At 49.7% G+C, this 24,809-nt stretch overlaps 1 protein-coding gene across 1 annotated transcript; it reads right to left on the bottom strand.

Moving 5' to 3' along the window:
* Positions 1-544: 544 nt before the first annotated feature.
* On the bottom strand, positions 545-24,439 carry LCK (LCK proto-oncogene, Src family tyrosine kinase). Its single transcript, XM_044236352.1, has 13 exons — positions 24,358-24,439; positions 10,160-10,269; positions 9,797-9,878; positions 9,514-9,604; positions 9,176-9,274; positions 8,941-9,044; positions 8,661-8,810; positions 8,216-8,368; positions 7,892-8,071; positions 5,444-5,520; positions 5,200-5,353; positions 4,985-5,116; positions 545-1,211 (listed from the first exon to the last, which is right to left on the bottom strand). Exons 2-13 carry the CDS (start codon positions 10,262-10,264, stop codon positions 1,009-1,011), a joined length of 1,530 nt encoding a protein of 509 aa, XP_044092287.1. The 5' UTR covers positions 10,265-10,269; positions 24,358-24,439; the 3' UTR covers positions 545-1,008.
* Positions 24,440-24,809: the final 370 nt, after the last annotated feature.

The following is a 24,809-nucleotide window of genomic DNA, read 5'->3' as shown; positions in this document are numbered from 1 at the left end:
TAGCTGTAAAAAGTGGTATTACCAGGGGCACCTGAGTGGCTCAGTGGGTTAAAGCCTCTGCCTTTGGCTCGCGTCATGATCCCAGGGTCCTGGGATCGAGCCCCACATCGGGCTCTCTGCTCAGCAGGGAGCCTGCTTCTCCCCCCACTCCCCCACCCCCTCTCTCTGCCTGCCTCTCTGCCTACTTGTGATCTCTCTACTCTCTGTCAAATAAATAAATAAATAAATAAATAAATAAGTGGTATTACCCTTAAGTAATGGGAGGGGAGGGTGTCCTGGGACACACCCACTCCTCACAAGGCTCTACATAGGGGTCACCCTTAATCCTTTGGGATGGGAGTTTGAAGGAGTTCACAGAGCCCATCCAGCAACGTGTAGGAACTTCCTCTTGGCCCCCCAAATCAGCAGAGCTGGAAAAAGTTCAGGCATCCCCTCATCCCATCTTTCACCCCAATTCAGGGTGACTTATTTTCCATCTTCTGAACCCCCACTTCCCCCTCCCAAGGAAGTGTAGATGGGAGTGAATGGGGAGCTGAGAGATATGTAATCTTCATCAACAGAGAGTCATTTATTGAGCTCCTAATGTGTGCCAGGCTCCAAGGAGAGCACACAGAGGTATCAGATAAGGTCCCAGCCTTCAAGAAGCTTCTTGATGGGAGGGGTAAGGGAAAGGGGGTGGGCAGAAGCCAGTGTCAATCACAGGCGTCCCTCTTCTCTCTGGTCGCCTCGGGAAGTAGAAGGGCCCACAAAGGGACAACTTGAACAGGTGCCCAAGACATAATATACCCATGCCACACACATACAAGACACCTGCGCAGAACCCACACAGCTACAGAAGCCTGTATAAGACAACAGGAAGTGGTCCTGCCACGCGTGGGCGGGATTCACACGCAGAGTCCGTAGGTGCATAGGCGACACGGGTATGACAAGTATGACACAAGAACTGCATCTCCCCCAGCCAGGTGGGCTAGATGGAGGGAGGGCTCTGGGCCCGGCCCGCTAGGTGTGTCAGGGCTGAGGCTGGTACTGGCCCTCTGTGGCCGTGAAGAAGTCCTCCAGCACACTGCGCAGGTAGTCGAAGGTGGGCCGGTCCTCTGGGCGCTCCTTCCAGCAAAGCATCATGAGGTGGTACAGCTCCTCGGGACAGTTGTCAGGTCGCACCATACGGTAGCCTCGCTCTAGGTTCTGAATCACCTCAGGATTGGTCATCCCTAGAGATTGATGGAGAGATGATATCAAGGCTCCAGGCTTCCGACCTCCACGGCAGGGGTGACTTTCGGAATATTTAACTGGCACGGTGTGAGCACCAATCAGAAAGGATCTCGGTGGGCAGCAACACTAAGTCCTTGTACTTCAGGTACCAGCCACACATCAGCCAGGCCACTTGGAGTGTTGGCTGTGGCTTAAGCACTTAATAACACGTATGTGATGACTGTGAGGCAGTGGGTGAGCCACCGCCCCTCTTTGGGCCTCAGTTTCCTCATCTGGGAAATGGACCTAAGAGTAGCTCCTACCTCATACAGCTATTATGAAAATTGAAGGAGACAGTGCTTGTAAAATAGCAAGTATAGGGCCTGGAGAGGAGATGCTACAAGAAGAATATCTGTGATTATTATGATTTGGTGGTGGAATATGGGGTGGTCAGGCCCCAGGGCAGGACAGGAGCCTACAGATGGCACAGGGGTGAGGCTTGTCTGGTTTGGGGAACAGGCACATGAGATGCCAGGTGGGCCCTAGAGACCAGCAAAGCAGACCCCACATAAGGAAGATTCACCAGATGCCTCTAGGAACCAGATTAAATAATTTGAGGGCCATGTCCCTTAAAACTAGGAAATTCAGGAAATCAGAGGACATAGATCAGGGAACTAAACGCCATGGCTAGAGTCAAGGATGCAAACCCATAGTCTGCACCCAGTCTAAATAGCCCATAGACCTACTTGGTTTGACGCCTATTGGGTTTTTATTTTTATTTATTTATTATTATTTATTTTATTTATTTTGTTTAAGTAGGCTCCATACCCAGTTAGAGTCCAATGCGGGACTTGAACTCAAGACCCTGAGATCAAGACCTGAGCTGAGATCAAAAGCTGGATGCTTAAACAACTGAGCTGCCCAGGCACCCTACTGTGTTTTTAAACAATCAATCATCAGTATTTGGATATAGGAAATTTTCTTAAAATTCCAAGGTTTGGGGCGCCTGGGTGGCTCAGTGGGTTAAGCCTCAGGTCATGATCTCAGGGTCCGGGGATCGAGCCCCGTATCACGCTCTCTGCTCGGCAGGGAGACTGCTTCCTCCTCTCTCTCTCTCTGCCTGCCTCTCTGCTTACTTGTGATCTCTCTCTGCCAAATAAATAAATAAAATCTTTTTTTTTTTTTTAAGATTTTATTTATTTATTTGTCAGAGAGAGAGAGGAGTGAGAGTGAGCACAAGCAGACAGAGTGGTAGGCAGAGGCAGAGGGAGAAGCAGGCTCCCTGCTGAGCAAGGAGCCCGATGTGGGACTCGATCCCAGGATGCTGAGCCGAAGGCAGCCGCTTAAACAGCTGAGCCACCCAGGCGTCCCTAAATAAATAAAATCTTAAAAAAAAAAATCCAAGGTTTGGCTTCTCTTGAAAAAGAAAAGGTCTGGGGACACCTGGGTGGCTCAGATGATTAAGCATCTGCCTTCAGCTCAGGTCATGATCTTCTGGTCCTGGGATTGAGTCCTGTGTCAGGGTCCTGGTTCAGCGGGGAGTCTGTGAGTCTGCTTCTCCCTCTCCCTCTGCTTCTCTCTCCTGCTCACGCTCACTCTCTTTCTCTGTCTCAGATGAATAAATTTTTAAAAAATCTTTTAAGAAAAGAAGAGAAAATACCTGTTTGGGGGGTTCCTATCGTCTTAGTGGTAATGCAAGTTCACCCAAGTCCCATTACTCCCCATTATCTTCCTAATCCTGAAGTCACGTGTCAGTTGCCAATTATTCTCATGCTTTCAATGCTTTTCTTCATCTTTTAAAATTAATTATTTATTTATTTTGTTTGTTGGTTTGTTTTTAAGTAGGTTTCATGCCCAGTGTGGGTCTTGAACTCATTAGCCCAAGATCAAGAACTGCATGCTATACTGACTGAGCCAGCCAGGAGCCCCACGTTTTTTTCTTCTTCTTCTTCTTCTTTTTTTTTAAGATTTTTATTAATTGGGGCACCTGGGTGGCTCAGTGGGTTAAAGCCTCTGCCTTCAGCTCAGGTCATGATCTCAGGTCCTGGGATAGAGCCCCGCATCAGGCTCTCTGCTCAGCGGGAAACCTGCTTCTCGCTCTCTCTCTGCCTGCCTCTCCGCCTACTTGTGATCTCTGTCTGTCAAATGAATAAATTTTTAAAAATCTTTAAATAAAAAGAATATTTTTATTTATTTGACAGAGAGAGAGAGAGAGATCACAAGTAGGCAGAGAGGCAGGCAGAAAGTGAGGGGGAAGCAGGCTCTGTGCTGAGCAGAGAGCCCGATGCGGGGCTCAATCTCAGGACCCTGAGACCATGACCTGAGCTGAAAGCAGAGGCTTAACCCACTGAGCCCCCAGGAGCCCCTGCTTTTCTTTTTTCTTCTAACAGAGAAATTTTCTGTGGGTTCACCTCTGTGGGCACAGTGGAGGAGCTGTAAGGACACTTGGCTGGATGACTGGAGTGTGGTTCTCACCCCCATGCTGCCCTTGGACTCTGATAGGGCCAGTCCTGGGAAGAGAAGTCCTTCAGGCTCTCACCTGATTCTAAGGTGCCTTTACCTTTCTAGGAGCAAAATTCTGTACATAGTGCTCTGGGGGTGTGGGAAGCTTCTGCATTTCTGGCCATTGTACTCTGTGACCTCTCTCCCCTGTCTTTGTGTTCCATTTCCTTTCCCCAGAACTTCCTAGCAAGTTCCTTTCAAAAAATTCCATCTGTCTTGGCTGAATTTGGGGGTAAAGGACTGTGTCCAGAGGCTAGAGGAAGGGATGGGAGAGGATAGGAATTAGTCATTTATATATCTCTCTCATTTGTTATGTGGAAAGTTCCAGAAGGCAGGGAAGTCACTGCTTAGTGAGCACCTGCTGGGAGTCAAGCTCTTTCACAAATAGTCTCTTTTGTTCATATCAGGAAACTGAGGCTCAGAGAGGTGAAGTCACTTGCCCAAAGTGATGATTAATAATAAAATCTAGGAGCTCCTGGGTGGCTCAGTCGGCTAAGTGTCTGACTTGCTCAGGTCTTGATCTCAGGGTTATGAGATCAAACCCCATGTTGGCTCCGTGTTCAGTGAGGAGTCTGTTTGAGATTCCCCCCTCCCTTGCCCCTCCCCCTGCACTCTTGCTTTCTCAAATAAATAAATAAATCTTTAAAAAAAAATAATAAAACCTAACATTCTTGAGTGCTTAGTATGGGCCAGATACTATTCTAACCTCATAATTTACAGGTGGGGAAAGAAAGAATGATCTGACTGGGGGCATCTGGGTGGCTCAGTGGGTTAAACCCTCTGCCTTCAGCTCAGGCCATGATCCCAGGTTCCTGGGATCAAGTCCCGCATCACACTGGGCTCTCTGCTCAGCAGGAAGCCTACTTCCCTTCCTCTTTCTCTCTGCCTGCCTCTCTGCCTACCTGTGATCTCTGTCTCAAATAAATAAATAAAATCTTAAAAAAAAAAAATGATCTGATCAAACCCAAACAAAAAGTTAGCATCAGTGGCAGACCTGGTAGTAAAGGCAGGCTTTTTCCCTCCCAAGTCAGATCCTCTTCTACCACCCTAGGCTGCCTGTGTCAGAACTTAAGAACTGGGATTATTGAAGGAGGAGAGAGATCGAGACAGACACAGAAGCCAGCCCTAGGAGATGTGGCACCTGACTGGGGATTCTGGAGTCTTGAGTGAATACAGGAAAAGCAGCTAGGAAGATTCAGAATCTGAACCAGGGACAGATGAAGTGAGTGGACAGACATGCATGGGCTACTCTTCCCCATCACCCTTTCAGTTCCGACCCCTTGGCCCTGACCTGGGTAAGGAATGCGGCCATGGGTGACAATCTCCGTCAGCAGGATCCCAAAAGACCACACATCCGACTTGATGGTGAATGTCCCATAGTTAATGGCTTCTGGTGCTGTCCACTTAATGGGAAACTTGGCTCCTGGAGAGGGGCAGAGAGAGGTCACCTGGGTCTGCTTGGTCAGATCCTACAGGCCCCAGAATTCCCTTATATCCCACACTTACCCTCCCTGGCTGTGTACTCATTGTCCACGATGAGGCGTGCTAGGCCAAAGTCTGCAATCTTACAGCTCAGGGTGTCAGAAACGAGGATGTTGGCAGCCCTCAGGTCACGGTGGATATAATTCCGCTCTTCAATGAATGCCATGCCCTCTGCAATCTGAAGACCACAGGAGGTCAGCAGCCCTGGGCTGAACATCCTCACCTCACTGGGCTATGCACCTGCCCAGCCCCTCCCCAGTCTCCTTACTTGGGCTGCCATGTCCAGGAGTTTGTTGATGGTCAGCTTGATGCCTGGGGGGGTCTTGAGGAAATCTACCAGGCTCCCTGTGAGCAGAAGCAAAAGTTGCTGACTCAAGATGTCCCAGCAGATAGCCCCCAGACAGGTCGCCTGGGTGGCTCAGTCAGTTAAATGTCTGCCTTCAGCTCAGGTCAGGATCCCAGGGTCCTGGGATTGAGCCCTACATCGGGCTCTCTGCTCAGTGGGGAGCCTGTTTCTACCTTTCCTTCTGTCTACTGCTCTGCCTACTTGTGCTCTCTCTCTCTGTCAAATAAAATCTTTTAAAAAAAGGAAAATTTGTTATTAAAAATTTTAAAAGAAAGAAAGAAAGCTCCCAGAGCCTTCTCTAACTGGCTATCTAGAAGCAGTGTCTGACACGTGGAAAGAAGAGTAAGCGGTGAGAATGGAGAAGTGTGCGTTCGGGGTGAAGATACCCAGGATATATGAAGGCTTTTCCCGGGGACTAGGATGGAACATGCTTGGAAAAGTCGGTAAACTTCTTGTCACCAATGAGGTAAAATCCAAACTCCTTAGCTGGGTGTCCAAATTCCAGCACAGTCCATACTGTAGTTTTGTCTTTCCCCCATTCCTGCTTCTTTCACTTCACCCACCCTAGATAATTTTGAAATTTTTCATATAGACCACTGGAGTCTCACCCCAAAGTCTCTTTGTTCCCATCTCTGCCTTCTAAAAATTCTACTTTTCTTTCATGGCCCAGCTAGACAATTCCTCTAGGAAGCCTCTCTAGATCCTACCAGGCCTAATAAATTGCATCATCATCTACATTCCCATGACGTGCTGGAACTCTCCTGTGGCAAAACTCTGGTTTTCCTAGAGTTTGTGCCACATAACTAAAATGCAGTTCCTCTGAAAGCAGGAGCCTTGTTTTGTCCATCCATTCTCTTGGTGTTCCTCCCAAAATAAGCAGTGATAAATGTGTGCCAAAGATATTGCATGGAGCATAGTAAGAGCTGCCTGGGGGGGCTGAGGGACCACATCTGGAAGCAGAGGGTAACTAGGAGAAGACCAGTGATGACAGTTGCTGGAACAGAGCTAGTGACTTCTCAAGAGATTAAAACCCTGTGTAAAGGTGGCAACAATCTAAATTTCCCTACTATGAGGGCTGAATTAGTCACCAAAGATAAAAGGCTCCCCCAGACACAGCAAATACATGGGCATGTACTGCCACTCCCGCATCAAATCCATGGTAGATGCTGCTAATCAATCCCAACACTCATTTCCAGTGAGCCTCAGAATCCTCCTCAACACAACACTCCAAGCAGCTACCACTTGAACTTGGTCCACGTGGTAAAACCTATTTGCTACTTCCAGAATCCAATAGCCAATTAGGAGCCTTTTTCCCTTCCTGGAAGAGGGACAGCTCTTATACTCCCAAAGAATCAGAAACAGATAACAACAAACTTGCTAAGCAGTAAATATACTGCAGGCACTATTCTAACACCTCTGTGTACACTGACTCTGTCATCCTCACAAAGTCCCCATGAGAAAGTTACTATAGAATTATTATCACCATATTACAGATGAGGACACCACAGCAGAGAGCTGTGAAGGCCACACAATCGTGAAGGCAAGATTCTAACATAGGCAGTCAGATTCTAGAGCTCATGATGACTACTCTAAATTATTTCTGGGTGAGCCCGTTCAGATTTCTGATGTTAAACTTGGGGAAAATGAGCACCAGAGATGGGACAAGGACTTGGCCTGTCACAGCAAATTGGTGACAAAGCTGGGCCTAAAATCTTTTGGCGGGGGCTAGAAACTTCTATCCACCTTCCTGGGTGCTCTCAATCAGTCCAAGGGAGGACAAGAGGCTCACTTACACCTGAAAAAGAGAGATTTGAGGCAGATCTGCCCTCTCAAGGGTCAGGGTCAAAAGGAAGAGAGAAATAAGGCTAGAGACCCGCACATTTGAAATCAAGCATCCCGGGGGGTTGGTGGGGAGGGGGCACCTGGATGGCTATTGGGTTAAACATCTGCTTTCAGCCCAGGTCAGGATCCTAGGGTCCTGGGAACAAGCCAGCCCCCGGCTCCCTGCTGGGTGGGGAACCTGCTTCTGTCTCTTCCCCTGCTTCTACTCTCTGCCAAATAAGTAAATAAAATCTTAAACACACACACACACACACACACACGAATCCCGAGATCTTGATCTTAAGCCTTTGAAAAAGGCCAGGGAAAATGAGAAGTGAAAGCTCTTTCGGAGCCTGCCACCTTGGGCTGGGCTCCCAGACAGGCTTGAACATCACACCCTCTTCCTGTCCCTGGTGGTGAGTCTTTAGGTGCCCAGGAAAACTAGAAACTCTGAGCTGGGCGAAAAGGCAGATCTCCTTCATCTCCTATCAGGGGCGGGGGAGGGGGTGGCAGCGCCCCCCAGCGGCCGATCGTAGTGGCGGCACCGACCGTTCTCCATGTATTCCGTGATGATGTAGATGGGCTCCTGAGTGACCACCGCGTAGAGCCGGACCAGTCTCTGGTGTTGCAGCTGCTTCATGAGATTGGCCTCGGCCAGAAAGGCGTCGGGGGACATGCTTCCCTGCTTCAGGCTCTTGACTGCCACCTTTGTGTGCCCGTTGTAGTACCCTGGGGCGCGGAGGGATAGGGGAATCACTGGGAGCGCGAGCACCCGGAGCCAGGTAGCTGCCCGGACGCCGTCTCGGGACTCTCGCGGCCTCAGCGGACGCCTCTCCTCTCCCCCTTCCTGCAGTCGCAGAGGGCCTCACTCACCCATCCACACTTCCCCGAACTGGCCAGCCCCCAGCCGCTCCACCAGCTTCAGCGTCTCCCTGGGAACCTCCCACTCGTCCTCCCACCAAGGCTTCTGGGGCTTCTGGGTCTGGCAGGGGCGACTCAACCGCGTGCACAGCCCGTCCGAAGCATCTGCGAGCACAAGGGAGAGGTTTAGGGCCGTGAATACGGCGGATTCGGGTGTCCCCACTGAGTCCCCGCCGGGCCAAGTCCCCGTCCAGGGGAAATGGACTGGCGGGGGAGGTGTGAGGCTGTCGCCCGACACCTGGGCTGTGGGTACCGCACCTCGCCCACTGCGGGGAATGAAGGAGCATACTGAGATGGGTGGAGGGTACCCCTGAGAGGGACTTAGGGGAGGCAGGCTGGTAGGGCACAGGTGAAGGAGCCCCGCGCGCACGTCTGAGGGGCTCCTGCTAGGGCTCACTGGTGTAATGGCGGACCAGCTCGTGCAGGCCAGGAAAAGTGATGCGGGGCGAGATGTAGAAGCCGCCTTGGTCCAGGTTACGGATTTTGTAATGTTTCACCACCTCTCCCTGGTTCTGGTCGAAGTCCCGCACGGACAGTGAAAACGATCCTGGATGAAAGAGTGGGTGAACTCAAGCAAATCTCCGTCCCCGCGCCCCCCTTCCCCCGATCTCGGGGGTCAGACCTCCGAGCTACGGCCCCGCCCACGGCCCCGCCCACGGCCCCACCCAGCCGCTCACCAGCGGTGCTCTCGCTCTCCCGGATCAGGAAGGAGCCGTGCGTGTTCCCGGGCGCCAGGAGCTGCCGCTCAGCGTCCTTGCGGCTCAGGTTCTTGAAGAACCAGCTGCGCAAGGCACAAGGGAAGGCCGTTATCTGTTGCTGGTCAGTTCCGCCTCCGTCGCCCTCAAGCACTCGCCACCAGCCTTAGCATCCCGCCTTTGCACCCACCCTTCGTCACGGGGGGTCCCTACTCACGGTTCGGGCTCCAGGCTATTCGCTTTGGCCACGAAGTTGAAGGGAATGAAACCTTCCTGGCCGGTGGTCAGGGACTGTGCCTTCCACCATTCGCCGTTCCTGTGCGACAGAGCCAGTCGGTGGGGTCTCCTTGGCCTTGGATTGGGCTGGAAACCTTCAGAGCCCCCGTTACACCCTGCCACCCACCCTCTAGCCCAGCACCTTAGAGCCTCCCATTTTGTCCTAAGGGCGGCCGCTGCAAGCCCGTGGAGTACCGCGATACGGGGGGGGGGGGGGAATCCCTGCTCCCTCCCATGCTCTGGTAGGGCAAGGATGGGTGGCGAAGAGGGGGCACTCACCGCTCCAGGATACGGAGCTGTTCACCCTTCTCGAAGCCCAAGTCTCCATCGTGAGAGGGCTCGTAGCTGTGCAGAGCAATAACCAGGTTGTCTGGAAAGACAGAGCGCGTCAGGGAGAACCTACCTGGATTAGGCTGAGAACACAGAATTCAGGAATTACAGGGCAGCGGAGAAGACCAGGGGCAAGAGAGGCAAGACAGGACAGAGAGTGAATGGGAGATGGAGGCCAACAGCCCAGGATCCAGGCCCCTTAACTTTCAGGCCCTGCTGATTGTGAGGTCACCTTGCAATGGTGAGGCTGGGGGGTTGGAGCCTTCATAGATGACCAGTGGATCCCGCACCTCAGAGCCATTGCGGATGGGCAGCTGTGGGGTGAGGGGGTGAAAGTGGGGTCAGAGAGTGAGAGACTGAGTCCAATCCTGGCTTCTCTCCCCACTGCCCCGTTTTTGCTTCTCCAGCTTGGCTGGGTCTTATCTCTGCATTGGCCAACAACTTAGGAGAGTCCCTTCCCCTCTCTGGACTTCCTTTCCTTTCTGTTTTCCAAGGGGAAAGGGCCACTCTGTTATTTCGGTGGTGGTCCATTTCCTTCTCCTGACTTGTATACTCCACCCGACTCCCTCACCAAGTCCCCCGTCTTGCCTCTTACCGTGGCCTTGCCATCCAGTGGGACTATGGGGTAATGGCAGTTCTCACATACATCGATGTTTTCCATCCAGTCTTCTTCAGAGTTTGAGCTGCAGCTACAGCCCATGGTCCCTGGGGCAATGGAGAGGGGGGTGAAGGGGCTCCCCCAAGATCTACTTCCCCAACATCAGACATCCTAGGGCCTTGCCCTGGGAATTTCCAGAAGTACCTGAAATTGTCAGGCCCCCATCCCCCATCCCCTAGCCACCAGCCACAGAAAAGCTGAAATGGGTCCAGCTGGTCTGGTGAGGAGCTCCCTACTGGTGCTCACTCTGAGACCCCCTGGCCACAAGTAGAGTCACACATGGGCCCCCACTGAGCCCTAGGCCCCGCCCTCCCACCTGGAATGGGCAAACCGCCACAGATACCTTTGTTAGCCTAGTTGCCCACTTCCTGCCTCTCCACCAACCCTCTCTTTCCTCCCATCCCCCATGTTGGAGGACTACCTACTAAAGATCACACAACACTTCCCCAGGCCCTGGGGGAGCCCTAAATTTTGTTCCTTCCCTACCAAAGAGGTGTGTGTGCCCCTCCTCCTAATTACAACTCCCCTCTCTGGCCAAGGAAGCTGAATAAGAGGGCCCTGCTCTCTAATGTCAGATGTCAGGGCCCAACTTTTCCCAGAGCAAATCTCCTTTAGAGGATTCTGATTCTCACCAGCAGAAAACCCTTCAGTGTTGCTATTGGCCATAACTTTTTTGTTTGTTTGCTTAAGCAATGGAAACTTTTTGTCGGATGGAAATCAAGCAAAACCTAATAGATAAAGCAAGTAAACGTGGGGCTATTCTGCCTGAAACAGAGTGGAGATGTCTTGTGACGGCTTGTGAAGCCCCTAGGAGGCCTGAGAAACCCCCTTCCCTAGGGCTGCTCCTCAGAACCGCTTAGAAAGCACTAGTCCTCAGATAAAACTTAACTTACCATTCAAGACCTCTTTTTTTAAGTAGGCTCCACTCAGGGCTCAAACTCACAATTTTGCAATCAAGACCTGAGCCAAGATCGAGTCGGATGCTTAACCGACAGAACCACTCCGGCACGCCATGACCCTTTAAAAAACTTGCTGGGGCACCTGGGTGGCTCCGTGGTTAAGCGTCTGCCTTCAGCTCAGGTCATAATCTCAGGGTCCTGGGGTCAAGCCCCCACTGGACTCTCTGCTCTGTGAGGAGTCTGCTTCTCCCTCTGCTCCTCCACCCCCACTCATGCTCTCTCATGCACAAGTGGCAGAGAGAGAGAGGAGGAGGAGAGAGAGAATCCCAAGTAGATCTCTGTGCCAAGCTCAGAGCCCAAGAGGGTTCAATACCACAACCCTGAGATCACCACTGGAGCCAAAAAGGAGAGCCGGACACTTAACTGAGGGAGCCATCCAGGTGCTCCCCTATGACGTTTTAATATCAAGATCAAATCCACCTCCACACTATCTGATACACACACACACACACACACACACACACACACACCTTCATTCTGAGCTACCTCTGCCTTTCCCAAACACCTCATACTATTTTCTTACTCCATGCCTTTGCACATGTGACTCCTCTACCATGAATGCTTTCTTGTCCGCCTACTGAACTAATTGAACCTTTAAGGCTCAGCTCAAATATCACCTCCCCAGTGAAGCCCTCCCAATACCCTGCTCTGTCAACACTCTACTCAGACACAGTTGTCAGTTAGCACTGAATGCCATGACTAGATGGATTTATGGGTCAGTCCCACTGTCTTTCCCTCCCCTTGATGAGATGGGGGGCTCATTCAGAACAGAAGCTGTGGGTTATTTGCCTGAATACCCCAGCACCCAGAACTACTTGTCATTAATAAATGTTGGTATGTGGAGGGTTCATACACAGAGGCTCCCATCTACCAGGGTCTTAGAGGTCACCAAGTCTGGGGCGCCTGGGTGGCTCAGTCGTTAAGCATCTGTCTTCTGCTTAGGTCATGATCCCAGGGTCCTAGGATCAAGCCCCAGCATTGGGCTCCCTACTCGATGGGAATCCTGCTTCTCCCTCTCCCACTCCCCCTGCTTGTGTTCCCTCTCTCCCTGTGTCTCTCTCTGTCAAATAAATAAATAAAATCTTTTAAAAGGGAGGAGGGGCTACTTTAAAAAAAAAAGAAAAAGAAAAGAGAGAAAGAGAGAAAGACATCACCAAGTCTAACTTCTGATTTTAGAGGAGCAAACAGAAGCCCAAAAAGACTGCTTAAAACTAAACTCATGCAGGGACATCTGAGTGGTACAATTGGTTGTGTGTCCAACTCTTGGTTTCAGCTCAGGTCTGATCTTGGGGTTGTGGGGCTCCCCACTCAGCTCAGAGACTGCTTGAGTTTCTCTCTCCCTCTCCCTTGTCCCCTCCCACCCCCTCAAATAAATAAATCTTTAAAAAAAAATTAAGCTCACAGGAGACACCTGGGTGGCTCCGGTGGTTGAGCGTCTGACTGTTTCAGCTCAGGTCTCAGGGTTGTGAGATAGAGCCCAACCCCCGCCCCCAACATCAGGTTCTGACCTCAGTGGGGAATCTGCTTAGAATACTCTCTCTCTCTCCCTCTGCTTCTCCCCTGGCTCAGGCACACTCTCCCTAAAAATAAATAAATAAATCTTTAAAAAAGATTAAACTCACACAACCTATTTGGGACAGAACAAAGCTAGAGATGCTGATCCATGCTGGAACCGAGTGGAAGTAGGAAGTACTGGGGATTGTGGGGTTTGCAAGACTGAAGGACACATGTCAATTACATCTCAATTCAAAAAGGAAAAAAGAGGGGCGCCTGGGTGGCTCAGTGGGTTAAAGCCTCTACCTTCGGCTCAGGTCATGTTCTCAGGGTCCTGGGATCGAGCCCCACATCTGGCTCTCTGCTTAGCGGTGAGCCTGCTTCCCCCTCTCTCTGCCTGCCTCTCTGCCTACTTGTGATCTCTCTCTCTCTCTCTGTCAAATAAATAGATAAAATCTTTAAAAAAAAAAAAAAAAGGAAAAAAGAGGGACGCCTGGGCGGCTCAGTTGGTTAAGCAGCTGCCTTCTGCTCAGGTCATGATCCCAGTGTCCTGCAATCGAGTCCCATATCAAGCTCCTTGCTTGGCACAGGCCTCAGAGTCAGAGAGACCTAAGTTCAAACTCCGGTTCTGACGTTTACTCTATGACTTTGCTGAAACTCTTCTTCCCAAGCTTGACTTTCCTTTCTTGTCCAGTGAGGACTGTCACCCCTTTCTCATAAGCTTACACAAATGTTAGCTTAGTTTAGAGCTTAGAAAGACTTCAGCACTGCTCATTCTGCCCCTCCCAGCACCTACTTTGGAGGGTGGGAGAATGGAATCAGTAAATAATCCTCCTTATTAGAAATTCATGTTTCTTAGAAAAAAAAAAAGAAAGAAAGAAAGAAAGAAAAAGAAATTCATGTTTCTTAAACTGAGAAACTTAGAACCCATCATGGGTACCAGAAGTCATGGGTATACATCTTCCTAGAACATGAGTGTCATCTGACCTTAGTCATATAGTTAAACAAACACAGATCTATTATAGAGGAAAATGCAAGGAATGGAATACATGGAATTTTAAGCCAAATTAAGAGACTTTCAAGGAAAAGGGTACACATTCACTCTCCCCTCTACTGCTAAGAGTCCTGGAGTGTGTGGGGCACCTGGGTGGCTTAGTGGGTTGAGGCCTTTGCCTTTGGCTCAGGTCATGACCCCAGGGTCCTGGGATCGAGTCCCGCATCGGGCTCTCTGCTCAGCAGGGAGCCTGCTTCCTCCTCTCTCTCTGCCTGCCTCTCTGACTACTTGTGCTCTCTGTCTATCAAATAAATAAATAATCTTAAAAAAAAAAAAAAGAGTCCTGGAATGTGGGGGAGAGACATTTGAGAAAGCCAGCTCAAACACTCATCTGTGGATGCAAATGGCTTAAAAAAATTTTTTTTCTATTCATGGGGTGCCTGGGTGGTCCCATCGGGTAATAAGCATCTGACTCTTGATTTTGGTTCATGTCATGATCTCACAGACCTGGGATCGAGCCCCATATTGGGCTCCTTGCTCAGTGGGGAGCCTGTTTCTCCCTCTGCCTGCCACTCCCCCTGTTTGTGCTATCTCTTTCTCTCTCACACACACAAATAAATTTAAAAAATAAATAAAATCCTTTTTTAAAAAGATTTTATTTATTTATTTATTTGACAGAGATCACAAGTAGGCAGAGAGTCAGGCAGAGAGAGAGAGAGAAGGAAGCAGGCTCCCTGCTGAGCAGAGAGCCTGATGGGCTTGATCCCAGGACCCTGAGATCAGGACCTGAGCCGAAAACAAGAGTCAGACACTTAACTGCCTGAGCCACCCAGACATCCCTGCAAATGGCTTTTCTGACACCTAATTTTATTATGGCTAGGAACTATGAGCAGAAAAGCCTCCAGAGAAGCACTGAGAACTATCTGGAAAGAGTCTAAGATGAGCTGAGCTATTGGGTGTGGCTGTGAGCATCCTGTTGTTTGTGACCCTCAGATGGGCCTATGAAGATCACAGTTTGGTGATGGCCAGGGTCCAGGACAGCATGCAGACAAGACCTATGTCTTGGACTAAATCTGTGCCTCCCAGAGAGGACCTGACATTCCTAAAGACTGGGGCCAAGAATGAGGAAAAAGTCAAGCTGTGTCTTGATTAAGCCAAAAGGAACTCTAACTCTTCTGGGAATCTGACCCTTAGTGTTTTCTCCGTGGCTGGCTGTGTGCTCCTGGAGTCCTCCAGCTACCAGGAGCAGATCCTGCCCTCTACGGAAGTGTGAGCTATGGTGCGTAGGGTCTGGCAGCCATAATGACACCCTAGGATCCAGGAATGCCAGAGAAGATTTTGGTGTGTGGTTCCCAGCTACCAGGGCTCCATGCTCCTGGGAGGCCCCAGGATAACATGGGAGGCCTGCAGGTTTTTTCAGTATTTTTTAAAAACCTGAGAGGAATGGGGCTCCTGGGTGGCTCAGTGGGTTAAGCCTCTGCCTTCAGCTCAGGTCAAGATCTCAGGGTCCTGGGATCAAGCCCCTCATCGTGCTCTCTGCTCAGCGGCAAACCTGCTCCCCCCCCCCACGCCTGCCTCTCTGCCTACTTGTGATCTCTCTCTCTGTCAAATTAATAAATAAAATCTTTTAGAAAAAAAACTGAAAGGAAATTGTACTATAATTTGTTTCTTAGTTTGATAAATCATGTTACTGTTTCTTCAATGCATACTGATTGTCTCTGATTAAAATTTGAATTAGATAACATGAAAGTGAGTACTTAAACAAAGTAGTTTAGTAGGACGAAACTTCAAAATCATGAGATCCATGACCCAGGAGGGTGGGGAGTACAACAGCGGAAGGGGCCAAGGAGTCTGGGAGACAAGAGTTTAGAAACACCAGTATAATACCAGCTTTGTTTTAAAGATGGAGAAGCTGGGGGATCAGAGAGGTTATGTGAATTTCCCAAGAGCACATGAGGGCTCTAGGCAGAAGTGAAACTCAAATCAGTTTCCTACTCCTTTATCAAGGTATCCTCCTCTATTCTTCACTCCCTGGGAAATCCAAAGGAAGTGGAGGATCCTAAGAAGTGATGAGGAAACAGGGGCAGAGAGGCAGGTCTGACTGGCAGGGGTATGGGGGGTTGGGGGAGCAGGGGGTGGTGGTGGGGAGAGGTGGGGGCAGCACTCTTCATCAAAAATTTGATCATGGGTCGCCTGGGTATTTCAGCTGGTTAAGCTGCCTTTGGCTCAGGTCATGATCTCAAGGTCCTGGAATTGAGCCTGGCATCAGGTTCTTGGCTCAGCAGCAAGTCGGCTTCTCCCTCTCTCTCTGTGATCTCTCCACTCTCGTTCTTTCTCAAATAAATAAACAAAATCCTAAAAAAAATTTTGTGATCATTGTGCTGTTAACAGAGGCCTTTTCCTCCAAGACAATGCTCCTTCCATCTAGACTACATGCTTCTGAATGTAATTTACCGGACAGGTGAATGCAGGTCTGTATATATGAAGGCATATGATTAAGCAAGCATTGTGCTTTTGTGCGCATGCCCGTGAGTTTGTCTGAGGTCGTATATGCAGATGGCTGTGTAACAGAATGAGGGGATTTACAGTTTGTGCCTGTCCCTGTGTAATTGTGAGGTCATAGACGGATATTTCTATTTATATAAAATGTGTGTCCCATCCCTTTCGTCTTAGCGTGACAAAGATTACCAGTAGCCAAAACAATCTAACCAGGTTGACAAATGAGGTCTGTAAAAAGAAAATCAAAATTAAAGCTTACTATAAATGTCACGTTGTCATGGGTGTCTGGGTGGCTTAGTTGGTTAGTCCTCTGACTCAGTCAACTCAGGTCATGATCCCGGGGTCCTGGGATGGAGCCCTGAAAGTGGGTTCCCTACTCAGCGGGGGGTCTGCTTCTCCCTTTCCCTCTGCCCCTCCTCCCTACTCATTCTCTCTCCCTCTCCCTCTCTCAAACAGATAAATATATAAATGTCTCTTTAAGAAATATATAAATGTTTCATTGTCTAAAAGGAAGAAAAAGAAGAAAAAAACAGATCCAGAGAATCCCCAGGGTTCTCAGAATAAGCAGCAAGGCCGATTCTCGGGTGAACGAAACAGGACATTTTCTTCTTCCAACTCAGGAATTCAAGGTCAATAACAAGAATGTTAGAGATCTAGACCTCCTCTGACCAAGGTCTGTACTGTTCTCAGTAAAATTCAGAGCTGCCTGTGGTCCACAGAGCACTTTGTGCCAATTATAAAGAGCCACCCCTCTTTGGGGTTTCAAATGCGGAGAGTAGAGTGAAGGTTAGACCTCAGGCCTCTAGGTGCCCTTCACCACAGCGCCCAACACATGCAGTAGCCCTGCTCACTTGGTAGAACCGATTGAAAATCCCAAGCTACCCAAAGCTCCCACCTTGGATCATCTGAACCCAGACCTGTTTAGCGTTGATATCATCGTGAGTTCCAATTCTTGCCAACTCACTCACTTCTATCAACTCCAGACTTTCTCTTGCCTAGCTGGGCCTAGGATGTGTTTTGTCCCCTTTAAAAACAACAATAACAGGGGCGCCTGGGTGGCTCAGTGGGTTAAGCCGCTGCCTTCGGCTCAGGTCATGATCTCAGGGTCCTGGGATCGAGTCCCGCATCGGGTCTCTGCTCGGCAGGGAGCCTGCTTCCCTCTCTCTCTCTCTCTCTGCCTGCCTCTCCATCTACTTGTGATTTCTCTCTGTCAAATAAATAAATAAAATCTTAAAAAAAAAAAAAACAATAACAACAACAACACTTTTCCTCCCTTCAACTGTAAAGCTATTCATTTATCGAACATTCTGTCCATAATGTGTGCCAGGTTCTTGCCAAGAACCTGGGTTTCTTAGCCAAGAGCAGGTAGGCTATCATGAGGCAGAACCACCGTGGTACCCTGGGCCACTTTGTGGCAAAATCTGCCCAGAATCATTTAAAACATTTTCTTGGCCTTTTACCAAGGTTTGGTTGTCAGCAAAGCTGTATATGTTCAATCAAGAGCCTTGGCTATGAAGGCGGTCCACACAGATCCCTCATCACGGTACTCAACAATCAGGGTTGGCGGGCATGATAAATAATTTCTAATGGGTAAAGGAGGGATGTGTCCCGAGTTCTCTCCTTTTTCACGTATAATCCCCCCCCACCTTTTTAACCATAGAGAACAAAAAGGTAAGCTTTCTCTTCAATGCAAACAAGGTAGATTTATTCTCACAAAACTGAGTGTCTTAACCATAAAACTGATTGTCAGTTAATTATTGCCGGAAGTGTGGGTTACAGAGCAAGGATGCTAAAGCTGGTATTTTGGGTAGAGGCCCTCCAACCAGTAACTTGTATGTACCTCTAATCCTTTTAGTGAGTCCGATCCCTGTGTGCCTCAGTGCGCATTTTGTGACATGATGGTTTTATCAGGATGGACAGAGCCTTATTTACAGTTCGGCGAGCCATGAAGCTTTATTCAAGTTTCTAGGAGTCTGCCGGTCATGGGGTCTCAGCTCACCATATCCTTTTTTTTTTTTAAAGATTTTATTTTATTTATTTGACAGAGAGAGATCACAAGCAGGCAGAGAGGCAGGCAGAGAGAGAGGAGGAAGCAGGCTCCCCGCTGAGCAGAAAGCCCGATGCGGGCCTCGATCCCAGGACCCTGAGATCATGACCTGAGCCAAAGGCAGCAGCTTAACCCACTGAGCCACCCAGGTGCCCTCAGCTCACCATATCCTTGTCAATCCCTAGGCACTCACTGGCAGAGGGCCTCAGGGCAGGTTACTAAACCTCTCTGGGGGACTGGGGATGCGCGGACAGCCTGGGTGGCTCTGTCAGTTAAGCGTCTGCCTTCAGCTCAGGTCATGATCCCAGGGTCCTGGGTATGAGCCCCACATTGGGGTCCCTGCTCAGCAGGGAGCCTACTTCTCCCTCTCCCTCCTGCTCCCCCCGCTGTGCTCGCCATCTCCTCTCTCTGTCTCTCTGACAAATAAGTAAATAAAATTTTAAATAAATAAATAAATAAATAAAGTGGGACCTACGGGTAGGGCAGCTGTAAGCATTACCTGGGAGATACAGATGATCCCATAAACTGCTTATCATGTGCTTAGTACCTGCCAAGAGCTAAATAAATGAGAACATCGTTGACCCTTGAACAACATGGGTTTGTGCCTTGTGGTTCCATTCACATGTGGATATTTTACAGTAGAGTATTATAAATGTACTTTCTCTTCCTCATGATTTTCTTTTTCTTTCTTTCTTTTTAAAGATCTTTTTAAGTAATCTCTGTACCTAACATGGGGCTCAAATCTATAACCCTGAAATCAAGAAGCACATGCTTTACTGACTGAGTCAGCCAGGTGTTCCATCTTCCTTATGATTTTTTTTTTTCAGTTTAAATATTTTTTAAAAGATTTAATTTATTCAGGCGCCTGGGTGGCTCAGTGGGTTAAGCCACTGCCTTCGGCTCAGGTCATGATCTCAGCGTCCTGGGATCGAGTCCCGCATTGGGCTCTCTGCTCAGCAAGGAGCCTGCTTCCTCCTCTCTCTCTCTCTGCCTGCCACTCTGCCTACTTGTGATGTCTCTCTGTCAAATAAATAAATAATCTTTTAAAAAAAAAGATTTAATTTATTCATTTAAAGAGGGCAAGAGAAAGAAAGAACAAGTCAGGAGGAAGAGCAGAGGGAGAGGGAGAAGCAGACACCTCACATGCAGAGAGCCCAATGCGGGACTCAATCCCAGGACGCTGGGATCATGACCTGAGCCTAAGGCAGGTGCCTAACCAACTGAGCCACCCAGGCGCCCCTTCCTTATGATTTTCTTTCTTTCTTTTTTTTTGACAGAGAGAGAGAGAGAGATCACAAGCAGGCAGAGACAGAGAGGGAAGCAGGCTCCCCGCTGAGCAGAGAGCCCAATGCGGGACTCAATCCCAGGACCCTGAAATCATGACCTGAGCCGAAAGCAGAGGCTTAACCCACTGAGCCACCCAGGCACCCCACTTATGATTTTCTTAATAGCATTTCTTTTCTTTTCTCTAGCTTACTTTAAGAATATAGTGTACAAGACATATAATATACAAATTATCTGTTAATTAATTATTTACATTATCAGTAAGGCTCTGGTCAACAGTACCCTATTAGTAAAGCTTTTTTGGGAATCAAAGTTACACATGGATTTTTGCCTGCGCTGGTAGTCGACACCCCTACACCCTCACATTATTCAAGGGTCAACTGTCGTTAAGTTTTTGGGCGGTCAAAGGTTTTATGTGGATTTTCGACCACGTGTGGTCAGAGCGCAAACCCACTGTTGTTTAAAGGTCAAGTCTAATTGCTATTTGAGGCTAGTGTGAGCATTTCCCTGCACCAGCCTTAAACATTTTTCCAGTCTAAATGTTAACATTAGCCGTTATCAATCATTTTCATTTTCCTTTGTGATTTTGGGCACTTTCACAGACCACCCTTTTGCCTTTAATACATTTACCTAAAATGGAAACTTCGCTACCCTAAATGGAAAACCAGTATCACCAGCCAGAGATAGAAATCAGGATCCATTAAACCAAGCGCATAATGTCATATGTAAATTCACATTTGTTACCCCCTAAAATCACTCCACGGTAGAGGTGCACAGGCCGTATTTTGGGACTTGCTGCAATATGAGTGAGAAGGACCTTTGGATTTAGACCTCTGTTGGTGAGTTAGAGGAGGCACCATTTTCCTAACTGGCCAGACTACTGACAAAAATTTAATGGGTACCTCTATGTGCCAGGCTCTGATCTAGGTTGGGGGACACAGAGGTTGAGCAAATAGACAGGTTCCTGTCCATTTGGTCCTGACCTCTTTTTTTATTTTTTTAAGATTTAATTTATTTGACAGAGAGGGACAGAACACAAGCCTGGGGAGTGGGAGAGGAAAAAGCAGGCTTCCTGCCAAGCAGAGAACAGAGAGCAGAGAGCCTGATTCAGAGCTCGATCCCAGGATCCTGGGATCATGACCTGAGCTGAAGGCAGACGCTTAACAACTGAGCCACCCAGGCACCCCCGGCCCTGACCTCTTTTGGCAGGTCCCTCCATTTTCACCAGGGGCCATGGGTCTGTCTTCAGCTCAGTGACTGGTAATGTCTGTGACTCACAACACTGGAAACACAAAACAGCAGTACTTGTCAGGAAGTAGTATTGCAAAATCGCTGCCGCTGCCCATTTACCAAGTCGATGTTAAGCTAAAATCACTAAAAATGAGGTCCGTCTCCATGTACTGACATGGAAAGACATCCTGGATATAAGATGGCAAGCAAAAAAACCCCAAAAAACAAAAAACATGGCAAGGAAGCTATAGAACAGAATGTAGCATAGAAGCCTATTTGCATTCAAATGTGTATATTTGGGGATTCTTTGCAGCCAGGTTCTGGGCTAAGCTTTTATTTGCATGTTTGCATGTCATTCTCATAATAATCCTATGATGTAAAGGCTATTATTATCCCCATTTTACACATGCAAAAACTGAGGCACAAACAGGGTGAAGTGATTTGTCTGAGGCCTCATAACAAACAAATAAGTGGTGGAGTGGCGAGCTGAACCTCTGTCTCTCTGCCCCCAGACACGGGGCTCCTAACTCCTACTATTTGCAGCCACGGTCCGTAGGAAAATCTGGAAGGATGCTCGCAAATTGTTCGCAGTGAACACATCCCAGAAGTGAGACCGGAGGGGGCTGTAGTTTCTTATATTTCTTTTTATGCCTCCGTACTGTTTGAATTTTTAACGACAGTCATGTGCTAATTTTGTAGTTGAAAAACAAAAAACAACAAACCGCCACCAACACAGAAACTCTGCCAAGAGACAGGACGGTTTGTGGAGGAGTCACTGCGTAGCTTACCCTTCCATCCCTCGCCTTGTCTCAGGAACAGTAGGCGTGCAATGAATGGGTCATGCAGGAACAAGGCTTCTGTGACCAAAGAAGTTTGGGAAATGCCAATGTCGATGAGACAGAATCCATCAGGCCCGTTCTCTGGGGGAATTTTCAGAGTGCTAACCAGCTGAGACATTGACCAGGAAATTAATATGGCCCAGTCTGGAGCGGAGGCCATGTTGGTTTGGCCCCAGAACCACTCTCTTTCCAGATGCCTCATGGAACTGGTGTTCCCTAGAACAAGCATCGGAAATGAAGCACCAGCTACGTTCAGGCCAACACCGAAGTTTGCTCTTGGAGGCCACGTCCCCTGATGGTATCTTGGTCCTGCCTGCCCCCAAACACCCCCACCCCCAGCTCCCCTCAGCATTGCTTTCATTGAACTGAGCTTGGTCTTGAAGTCACTGACTTGAAGTTGGTGACTTCAAGGCCAAGTTGATGATGTATGTGAATCCATACACACCCCCAGGCTCTGGATTCGTAAGATACAGTATGTGTTGTGTATGTAGACCCTGTCTCTGCTTCCGTCCATACCTACACACGGATATTTTCTGATGATAAGTCTGGTGTTTGGGATAGGGTATGTGTGTATGGGGGTGTGTGTGTGTTACTCTCCTGTAAGGCAGACCCTGTGGCTCAGCCTAGAATTCTCACACCCACTATATACAGGAAACAAGCTCATTTGCAAAACCACACCACAAGTGTGAGGGGATGAGCGGTATGCTGGCCGGCCAGGGTGCTGAGTACGGGTCATTCTGGGTGTGAACAGCCTTCCTTTTGGTGCACCATTTACAGGAGAGGGGCTGCCTAACCTCTGTTAAGGACCTACTATGCATCAGGTACGACCCAGTGCACAACCCAACTCCCCAAATGCAATCTGCAAGAGAGAGATTTATGACTGCCTCTTCACAGAGTTTGGAGTCTGGGGAGGTGAAGTCAATACTGTTCAAGGAAATGGCAGAACTGGAATTGTACTTGGGTCAGCCTGACCCTGAAACCCGTGTTCTCTGCACTGCACAATACCCATTGACTCTCTGGCCTTTGGTCTTGTTCTGTCTTCATGGTACCCAAGAAACAGAAACCAGGGACAGTGACCTTGGCTCATGTTGTAGATGCTTTCCAAAATGGGCCTTTGTCCTTCTCAGAACTGTGTTGACTTCCAGTCAGATCTGTGAGTCTTCTGGATCACCACAGGGAAGTCCTCTGTTCCCTGAGAACCTCGCCTCATTCTCTTGCCCCGACACTTGGCCCTTTACCCTTTCAGGAGAACCTCCGTCCCTGAGCCATAAGGGCAAAGGACTCTGAGTCATCTGCCAGCACATGCTGGAGGAGAGGGGTGCAGGCCGAGGAGCCCCCCCCCCCGGAAGCACATGGAAAGTCAATGTGTTCTCTGGCCCCTACAAAAGGCTGCAGGCATTGGACCTGGGGACAAGAGAAAGGCTGGGGCATGCTGACTGGGTGGAAACTGCGTGTCAAGAAAAACTCCAATGGTGGAGGGTAAGATACGGGAAACCTGGAAAGTCCGGCTCACATGGGGATGCCCCTCCCCGTAAATGGATGGCTCAGAAGAAGGTGAGGGGTGGGCAGCTAGCTGACTATGCCTTCCTGGGCCTCTGCCTTCCTAGGGTTTGAAGCAGCGATCAGAGAGACCAGCTGGCCTGACGCATACAGTTTGGGGGGGCGGGGGGGGGGCGGGCGGTGAAGCCAGAGGAACCAAGTGGCCTCCTCTGATACTCGGCAGGGGCAGGAATGGCAACTTTCCAGATGGAAGTGCTGGCGTCCCTCTCCCAGGGCCAACTGCACCCCTGTCTCGGTTAAAAATAGCCCTTCCTCTGCCCTGCCCTTTCCATTCTTCGTTCTTCAACTTTCCAGCCTCCGGTCAGATACTTCCGCTCTGGAGGCCCCATCCTAGATAACAAACACGCCCTCCCGTATCCATCCGCCTGCAACAGAAGACACTTCTGCTTCTCCAGCACCGGTGGTCACCAAGGCTAAAATCACGTCTCACGTGTCCCTCCGGATGTTCTGGGTGATCACTCTCTCTCTCAATCTCTCTCTCTCTCTCTCAAACGATTCTTGTCACTGGGGTCTGCCCCAGCAACCACTAGGATTCCTGGGTCCCCGACTCAAGCCTGACCATCACCTGCCCCACGGATAGGGGTGGGGGAGGCCAAGCTTAGACCATCACCTTCTCCCAGGGACTAGCTCTGCCACTGCCTTGCTGAGTGACTGCAGGGAGGGAGGGCTCGACCTCTCTGGGCCTCAGAAGTTCATCCATCATGGGATCAGGGACTGGACTTGGTGATTCTTTTTTAAAGGTTTTATTTGTGTATTTATTTGAGAGCGGGAGAGAGCAAGAGAGCACAAGTGGGTTTAGGACAGAGGGCAGAAGCAGAGGGAGAGGGAGAAGCAGACTCTCTGCTGAGCAGGGAGCCCGAGGTGGAGCTTGATCCCAGGACCCCGAGATAATGACCTGAGCTGAAGGCAGCGCCCCTGGACTTGGGGATTTCTGAAGACCTTTTTCACATGTAATAGTCCATGTGTCGGATCTCCCAGAAAAGGCTCCCAGTGAGGTAGGGACCAGTGGCAGACAGCGTGGCAGGGCTGAGAGACAACGGCTACGCAGGTAAGGCTACTTCTTACCAGCTGCACTGCCTGCCACCCACCTGGCCTCCAGCAAGACTTTTCTCTCCCCCAGCCTGTAGGGGTGCTGAATACCCAGGGGCCCAGCCCCATGCCTGGATGCAGCCCCCACCGTCAGGCACCCCCCCCACCAGTCCTAGACCCCTGTTCCCAGGACTCCTTACCTGCCCAGCCCAGGAGCCCCTGGCCCCATTCACATGGTCCTCCTGGCCTAGCCTGGCAGCTCACACCCAGCTTCAGCTCCCTTCGTTGAGGTAGCCACCGCCTGTCTTAGCCCGCCCACGTCCCACCCTGACTTCCTGCCTCCTCCTGAGGGCTCCGCAGCCAACTGGGCCCCAGCAACCCAACCACAAGCCTCCAGCACCCCAAGCTTCCTGCTGCCATGGCCCCCCACTCATCAGCCCCTGGGGGGGGGGTCCTAGAGATCTCCAGGCCACCCTCAGGGTGGCACTTGGAGCTGAAGAGAGGATCTTTTTTTTGAGAGGATCTTTGATGGAACCTCCCTCCTGTCCCCCAGGGTGCACCTGGAGAAGAGATTCAAGGGCAGCCTTTATACCCCAGTGAGCAAGGGGCAAGGGGCAAGCAGGCAAGTGGCACTGCTGTCACAGTCTGAAAG

The sequence above is a fragment of the Neovison vison genome, chromosome 2, assembly GCF_020171115.1.
Source record: "Neovison vison isolate M4711 chromosome 2, ASM_NN_V1, whole genome shotgun sequence".
Classification (NCBI taxonomy): domain Eukaryota; kingdom Metazoa; phylum Chordata; class Mammalia; order Carnivora; family Mustelidae; genus Neogale; species Neogale vison.
This window is presented reverse-complemented; position numbering and strand designations above follow the sequence as displayed.